The 9,100-nt window shown below is 33.7% G+C and overlaps 1 protein-coding gene across 1 annotated transcript; it reads right to left on the bottom strand.

The window, feature by feature from the left end:
- Positions 1-1,048: 1,048 nt before the first annotated feature.
- LOC129799113 (probable splicing factor, arginine/serine-rich 7) lies at positions 1,049-2,813 on the bottom strand. The gene has a single exon (XM_055842754.1). The coding sequence runs from the start codon at positions 2,644-2,646 to the stop codon at positions 1,141-1,143; it is 1,506 nt and encodes a 501-aa protein (XP_055698729.1). The 5' UTR covers positions 2,647-2,813; the 3' UTR covers positions 1,049-1,140.
- Positions 2,814-9,100: the final 6,287 nt, after the last annotated feature.

Here is a 9,100-nt window from a genome sequence, read left to right on the forward strand (position 1 = left end):
TTTTTAATAAAAAATACTACCCAATCTGATTCAGATTTAAATTTCTGACTTAACGATTAGAATTTAATTCATTTGAGATATGAAGAAACACATTTTTTTCATTTTTGACCTTGATTTGGTAAGAAATATTAACATTTTTAGAGGTTGAAGTTGAAATTCTACAAGTTCAAATATATATAGTGAATTTTTAAATTTAAAGTAAAAAATAGTAGTTGTTGTTACATGCTCCTAGAGGCTTTTGTTACAAGTTTAATGTTTCTGAGTTTAAATTTGTCTTTGAATTCTAGAATCAAATTAAATGAATTTAATAATATTCTTTAAATAAGAAAAATAATTTTTCTAATCAATTTCTGTAAGATTGATTAGAAAAATTATTTTTTTAATCTTAAATTGCGCTTCATCATCCTATGTTAGCTCGGCTTTTTAGAAGTTAAAATGAATTAAATTCGTCGAAGTTCAATTCGAAAAAATACAAAAAAATCTTAGTAGTTTTTTTTTTAATTCTTATAATTAAAAAAATGAACTTCTTTTAATTAGAAACAAAACCGATTAAAATTTTTCGATTTACTGGATCTTATTTTATTTATTTCCCAATCCAATATTCATTATAAATGCTTATTTTGTTTCTAATTTCAAAAATATTGAAAAATAGAGGCTATAATGTACTTTTAGTGAGAAATTTAAGACAAATTGAACATTTCAACATGATTTTCATTCAATAAACTTTCTAGACTTAAAAATTTAAACAAATCTAAGCAAGAAAAACTTTTCGAAGTTCCAATTTATCACATTTTGAAATGCTAAAGCTAGACGGCATTTCGAAATTTCTGTATTCACATTTTTTTTCTTTTTTTCGGGGTAATGTCGTCACGGCCGTCACCCTATTTTGTGTATCTTATAAGAATCTCACTTACCGTAAGCCAATGTGAGCCTAACTTTCTGATTTCCTAAAGAATTTTCCCTAATCAATTGCAAAACTACCAAATTATTTCACTTCCCCAAGACTCACAAAAAAAACCAGCATAGCGCGAATTGATAATGCTTTTGCTTTGTGTATTTGCCAAATGAATTTATTCCGTGCATTCTACAGAGAAATTGAATAAAAACTCCCAATTTTTCAGGGAATAGAGATTAGGGAATCTACGGAGAGATGTCCATGTTGTCTGATTTCTCAGGTGAAGGTGTTCGAGGCTCCCTTTTTGACTCAGCCGGCGGCGGAGGAGCATCATCCTGCCCAATCTTCTCCTCATCATCGTAATCCCGCTGGATCTTCTCATCCTTTGAGGATCTCTTGGACGATGGCTCAGGTGTATGGCGACGCCTCGAAGAGCGACTGGACTCTTTCCTCTTGGACCTAGATCGGCTCCTGCTGCGTCTACTGCTGCGCTCCTCACGCCTATGGGATCTCGATGAAGTCTTCCTGTCCCTCGATGAATGACGATGGGAGCGTGATCGACTGTGTCGAGATGAATTGGACTTAGAGCGACTGCGATGGCGCGATCGGGACTTCCTGCGACGATCCCGGGATCTCGAGCGTCTCGACGGAGACTTTTTGGATCTGGACCGGGAGCGCTTTCTGGAGCGCGAAGAGGAGCGTTTTGTTTTGCTGCTGGAGCGACGTCGAGAACGTTTCGAGCGTGTTCTGGAGCGAGAACGCGACCGAGAACGTGAGCGACTTCGTCTCCTGGACTTGGAGCGCTTCCTTGACGACGAGCGTTTCCTTGAGCGACTGCGGGAGTGACGGTGTTCCCGGGAACGTGATCTTGAGCGCCTGGATCGACTGGGAGCTTTATCCTTGGACAGCATCCCAATAACTGGATCAATGGCAGCTGAGATCATGTTCTGGGCCTCCTTGACGATGCACATGGCCTCCTCAATCTCCTTCTGGGCCGCTTCATTGCTCTTAGTTTCGGGCTTCGTGATGGGCTGAGTGGAGTGGTAGACACTCAAGGGAGATCCCTTGTATTCAACTCCATGAAGCTTGAATGCTTCAATAATGGATTTTTGCTCAGTGAATTCAATCATAGCATGCCGTGTGTACTCCACTTCGGCAATCCGGCCGTACTTGACCTCCCCGGCGCGACTGAAGAACTCCATGAGGTCCTCAATATTCCAATCGGAACTTATATCAATGACCATAATGGTCCTACGGGTCTCCTCGATCTTCCTGGCGTCAAAATTCACCGGAAGCGGCGGATAGAGGGGCAGTTTGTTGAGCTCTAGCTTCGGATCTGTTGTCATAATCACCTGACTCGGAGGTATCCCATCGATGCGATTCACCAACTCAGGTGGCAACTTGGATCCTGCAGACTGCAGTCCAGGGACCAAAGTACCACTCGTGGACATCTCTAGGGCTTTGTATTCGTCCGGAATCAAGCCTGAGTACACGGGAATGACAATCAATGCCCGGTCGATGAAGACGGTGTTGGTCATATGCTGAGCCACAGCTACACTGCTGCTCTCCTGGTACTTCACATAGCAGATTCTCGAAACAACTGGACACGAGACATCCCGGATGGTAGGATAGAGGCGCAAATCATCGATTTTCCCAATGCTCCCAAAGAGATTTTGCATTTGATCCTTGGTCGCTTGGGGTGCAATATTTGTGATTTGCACAACTTTTGTGGTCGTTCCGCCACCAGCCATGCTTCCTGCTGTCCACTAGCAAGGTGCCCGATGGCCAAAACACTCAAACTTTCGGGTTTTTCACCGGAAAAACAAAGAGAAAACGTTTCCGCACTGCCAGAGGAAAAAATGGCCTTTTTGTGAGGTTATGTGTCAAAGACGCCCAGTCGTAGCGCCGTCTTGCGGAAACTTTGGCAAATGACCAGTGTTGCCAACTCTATGAGATTTCCCTAAATTTAGGAGATTTGAGTAGGCATTTAGGTCCGAAAATTTTGATCTACACAGTAAAAAATTGTGTGAGAAATAAAGTTGTGTATTTGAAAAGTTGTGTAAATGCACAAGCAATATGGTTGTAAATTGTAAAATTACTATCATAGTGGTGGTACGATACTAACATAATGCTAGTAAAATTATGTATTGTGTAAGGAAATTTGTGTATTGGAAAATTTGTGTGAGAACTGTCAAAATTCCATTGTTTACTATTGCAATTTTTCTAAGATTTCAGATAGATTTTGCATTTTTAACTGCCTAATTGTCTTCTGGAATAATTCATTGGATTCTTAAAATGTGCCTCAGTCGTGAAAAATTAGGAATAATTATGTAATAACAGAAAACAGAGGAAGCATCATGTAAATTAGAAAAATTGACGATGCAACTCTTGGCCATTTGCTGAAGAGAAGTAAGCAAGTCGGTAGCGCAGGCAGAAAACACGAGACCATCAACGCAAAGATTATGGGTTCAAGTCTCAGACTCGCTCTTATTTTTTTTCCTTTTTTTATTCTTTTTTTCTTTTTTTTTCTTAGTTTAATACCGAGACATATCACAGATAATACAAATAAACCGAACAAAATTTTTCTACAATCAAAATTATAGACAGGAAGCCATTTTATAAAATTGAAAATACACAACTTTGCCAATACACAACATTTCCAATACACAAAATTTACAACCATAGCGCTCGTGCAAAAATTACCAATCGTAGTGGTTGTAAATTTTTTTACTGTGTACACAGTAAAAAATTGTGTGAGAAATAAAGTTGTGTATTTGAAAAGTTGTGTAAATTCACAAGCAATATGGTTGTAAATTGTAAAATTACTATCATATTGGTGGTACGATACTAACATAATGCTAGTAAAATTATGTATTGTGTAAGGAAATTTGTGTATTGGAAAATTTGTGTGAGAACTGTCAAAATTCCATTGTTTACTATTGCAATTTTTCTAGGAGTTAGGAGAATTATTTAGGAGAATATTTTTTTTTTTAGAAATTATCGAAATTATCTACAAAATTTATCAAAAAAATTGCGACAAACACAATCTAACGTGGAAAAAGTCAACAAGAGCATTTAAAAAAGCATTAAACGTGTCTACACATTGGAACTGATTTCATCAAGAAATATTTCAAAAAGGTTTTAAAGAATTACTTTCTATTTTTGAAGAAATTTTAGGAGAAAAATGTTTCCACATTTCCACATTGTGTTTCTTTTCCTCAAATATTTTTGACAGATTGCTAACATATTCCCAAGTCTCTTGCTCTTGTGATTGTTTTTCACAAAAATTTGTTGTTTCGCTGCTGAAAAATATAAGAAAAGTGTTTGTGGAAGTTCCTTAGGATAGTATTTAGTGAATTTTTGTAGACAATATCTTAAAAATGCAAAAGAAGAGTGTTTTTTTTTGGGGGATTTCATTCTGGTGGAATCCCCAGCTTTGAAGTAAGAAACATTTCCACACATTTTTTCCCCTTTTAACGTAATCTCAGCATGATTTTTTGACTTTCCCATACTATTTTCACTTTGTTGTTTTTCTTTTTACATGTTTCTTTGACGAATTCTTTTGCATCTCAATTGATTTTCTGGAGTACGGGAATATAACCTCAAAACTTTGTCCTTACTTTCATATTGCGTGATCGTGATATTCGCAGTTCGCTGTGGATAAAAATCGTTTTTTCACGTTAATCTCAAAAATATTTTCAACAGAAGAAAAAAAGTGAGAGGAAATGTTCCTTTCTTCAAAGCTGCGGTGGATTCCACCAGGAATGAAATCTCCAGAAAAACACTCTTCTTTTACATTTTAGGGATATTTTCCACAAAAATGTACTAAACATTATCCCAAGGAACGTACACAAATGCATTTATCATTTTTTTCAGCAGTAAAACAAACAAATTTTCATGAAAAATAATCTCGAATCGTGATGTTTTCCTTCAAAAATTTTGTCAAAAATTACTGTTAAATTTTGTTCCAATGTGTAGCGAGTAATTTCTTTAAATTATTTTTTTATGAAATTACCTTTAATTGAATTGATTCTGGAAAGAAATTGCCTACACATACAAATTTACTTCAAAAACCCATCTTTTTATCAAAAATTCATACCAATGTGAAGACAAGTTTTTTAAAGCGCACACTTCAATTTTGATTATGTTTTCCAAATAGCGGAAACAAATGTTTTCTGCTCAAATTGGCATTCGATTTTTTTGTTGTGTTCTGATTGTTTGAATAGAAGTTTTTTTTTTGACAAGTTTGCAATTATTATTAAGACTTTGTAAATTTATATTGATTATATAATTTAAAAAAAACTTGGTTTTCATACTATTGTTCTTTTGTTCTACGTCCAAATTTCTCCATAAATTGGATGACATTTCGCTTCCAAATGCACGAATTTGAAAGACTTTTTGTTTTTTTTTTTTAGTTTATAAAACTCAATTTCTTTGAGACAAATTCAATGTAATTTTTATTAATCATAATAAAGACAGTTCTATAGAATTTTGTAAAATACAAAACTTGTAATAGATAAATAAAAAAAATATCCATATAAAATATAATTATACAGTAGACTCTCGCTTATCCGTGGACTCTTTTTCCGGGTGACATAAAAAAATCCGTGAGACAGTTGAATTTTAAAAATTTTGTTGACATATTTTCCCCGTTTTGGGTTTTTTTGTTAAAGCAAATGTGCTCTATCTACTGTTAATTCTTTCTCATTGTAACTTTTTTGGACAGTACGCATGTTTAGAGAGAATGTCGATTCAGTCAGATCAGAATTCACTCCATAAATTTGCAATGTGAACAAAAAAAAACGTTAGATTTCAAACAATTTGATGTGTATCACTCTCAAAATCCGTGTGACATTTCGGTCCCGTTCCACGGATAAGCGAGAGTCTACTGTAAAACTGACTGCTTTTACTTGCAGAGAGATTTTATAAAATATTCATTGATTTTTTTCTTTTTTTTAAATAAATTAAAATAAATATAGATGCTTTCTGCTTTCAGAATTTTGCAAAAAAAAATTATACGAAGAAAGTTAGGTTTTTGTCGTGGAAAAGCCATCGACTTTTATTAAAAATAATAATAATAAAAAAATCATTCGAACCATTTAACTATCCTCCTATTCCGTATTCTGATAAACAAACGAAAATTATTTTGTTTTTCATCCACCAGTAAAAAAATTGCATGTGAAAATTATTAACACTTGGATGGACCCCATGGTGTAATGACTTAAGAAGGTGTGCTCACTACATAAATAGAGAGTGACAACATGATATCTTGTGTCTCACTCTTGAGGAATTTGAATTCTGATTCTAACGACATTTTGCTGTCAATTTGAATGGTGTGAGTCGAAAATTTTCGGCGGCGGTAAAGCTAAATTGCTCCGGCTTTTTCAATAAAAATGGTTTTCAAGACATTGTTATTAAATTCTGTTATATTTCAACGTATTATCATACGATTTCTCTTTGGCATTGCGTATACGAGCAGTAGAAAATAAAAAAATCTGCTTAGCAAAAAATTTGAAATGGTCAGAAAAAAAATGGGTAGGGGAGACAGGGGTAGAATTAGCCAGCAAATGAAGGTTTTTTTTCGCGCGTGATTTGTGAAAAAATGATAAGGTTTGTCTAATGTTTTTGTGTTTCATAAGTAGCATTAGGATATTGGTTGTATGAAACAGTGTAATCCAAAGCTCTAAAATCGTTGACTTTTTCTAGAGAGGATAATGAAAAAAGTATGACACATTGGCTACACTTGCCCCGGCCTGGGTAGATATAGCCACTTTTGGGGTGCTAATTGCTACCAGTTTTCCAGACGAAATTTTAAACTGGAGATACCAAATATTGTTTCGCTTGATACACTGAAGCCCACTGATGCTAAATATGTCATTTAAATCTAAAGCTAAAGGCTTTAGCTGACTTTTTTATGACATTTTTGTAATTGCGGCAAAATTGATGAAAATATCCTGAAAAAATCTTTTTGACAAATTGCTCATCCGAATGGCAATATTGCTTGGAATATCAATAGTACTTTTTCATCTAACAATTATCCATGTATTAGTGAAAAATCATTGATAATTTTATCCCGCCACGGGAGAATGGCTACAACTGCCCCGAGGGCTGTTTCAGTGTTTGTCATCTTATATAAAAAAAATTGGATAATTATTATCCAAGTGAAAAATACTTTTTAATTAGGTTTATTAAACCAGAAACGAGGTAAAACTATGAAATTTTGACTATAAACTCAGAAAACCAAATTCTGGTCCAAAAACTGTTACATCAAAACTACAATTTTATACCCATTTTATAAAAATGCTTCTAAATTGTAGGATAACTGAATCAGACTTATAAATATTTCTGGCAATATGGGGATGTGTTCCTACTTTCATTAAAAAATACTTTGCTCGATGTACATTTTAGGAAAAACGAGAAAAATCCACTGACTAATTCTACCCCTGGCTATAGGTACCCCGGTCTCCCCTAGTAAGAAATTAAAAAGGGCAGTAAAATTTTAAAAAAATGCGTTCAGTAAAAAATTAAACATGACAGGAAAAAAATTAAAAATTGGTAAGAAAATAAACTAAAAACGAGTAGTCAAATAAAATATTAAGAATGATCAGTAAAAATATTCAATTTAGACAGAAAACAGTTTAAAAGTGATTAAAGGCGTCTACACATTGGGAGCAATTTTCGTCAAAAATTGCGTTTTTGACAGAAATTTGACGTTTCTCCCTACAAAGCTGCAGGGAATTTCCTTCATATAGACCATAAGACCATAAGTGTAGAGACCATAAGAAAAAATTAAAAATTTGGAGAAAAAAATAAAACCTCAATGATAAAAAAAAATAAAAATGATCAGTAAAAGTATTCTAAGTGAGCAATAAAAAAATTAAAAAGTGGTCACCAAAATTAGCAATATAAAATAAAATATGGTGAACAAAAAAATTTAATATTGAGCAGTAGAAATACTCGAGTTGATCAGTTAAAAATTAAAAATAAATAAAAATCTGGGTTTTTCCAGTGCATTATTATGAGAGTTAAACGGTAAAAAGTAGCTAATAATTTTTAAAAATTCATTTTATTTGGAGCAACGATACGGTATTAACCTGACGATCCGAGGAACACTGCCGATCGATGGTGCTCTTCCCTAAAAATCTATCAGAAATTTTGGATTGTCTACAAAATTGTCTTCAAAAAACTAACAAACAGACTAAAACCAATTTCAAATTTCAAAGATGTTTTCATGAGAATTTCATAATATTTTGCAAATTTCGAAAATTTTCATGAAATGTTCCCTATTCATCTAAACTATTTGAAAGTCTCAAAAAGAGAAAGTCATCCGAGAGATAGAAATCTCAATATCTACATACTTTTAGAGCCCACTTTAGGCTTGTAATGTGCAAAATTTCACTTGAAAATGAGGAAAAATCGATGAGAAATACATTAAAATATTTGAAAAACTTTAAAGTCAAATTTTCTCCTAAACTATGGGAGATATAGGCCTCATACTTCGCATCTCAATAGGCTTGAGATGTGCGAAAGTTCACTTGAAAATTAATAATATTTCATGAGGAAACTTTAAAGTTGATTTTTTCACTTGTCTCGCAAATGAAATAACTTCAAAACGGAACCAGATTGAAAACACTTAGTTGCACTAATTTGATCACTTTATACAAATTTTAGATGAAACTTTTGGCCGATGAAAGACAGTCAACTTTTGGCCCACGAACCGAATTTAACATAATAAGCTGACCTGGAATTATCACAAAAAGTTTGCGCATATAATCAGGGAAAATTAAATCATTATATAAAGCAGAAAAAGCGCGAATATTCGGTATATCTTCTTCTTTCAATAACAATAAAAGTTTCTTGTGTGAAAATACATTTATATATGCCAATTGCGATATACTTGGGGTTAAATAAAGCATCTAAAATTATTTTTAAAATAAAATTTAACAAAAAATATGGAAATATTTCATTATGTTTAGCCGGCTGCCAAAAATAATTTTGAGAGTCGCCGCAGAAAGTTTTTGACTCACACCTCCGAAGTGTCAAATTTGCCGAATTTCTTTGTTTTTATGATAGAATATTTTATGTTGTAAATTGTGTTCTTAAAAGTAGTCTAAAAGGTTCTAGAACCGCCTTTATTGTGAAAATTTAGAATTCCGGTGCGTGTGTGACGTTTTCTTGTGAAGAATTGCGGGGCTAAGGTGCACA

This window comes from Phlebotomus papatasi, chromosome 1 (assembly GCF_024763615.1).
Source record: "Phlebotomus papatasi isolate M1 chromosome 1, Ppap_2.1, whole genome shotgun sequence".
In the NCBI taxonomy this organism is placed as follows: domain Eukaryota; kingdom Metazoa; phylum Arthropoda; class Insecta; order Diptera; family Psychodidae; genus Phlebotomus; species Phlebotomus papatasi.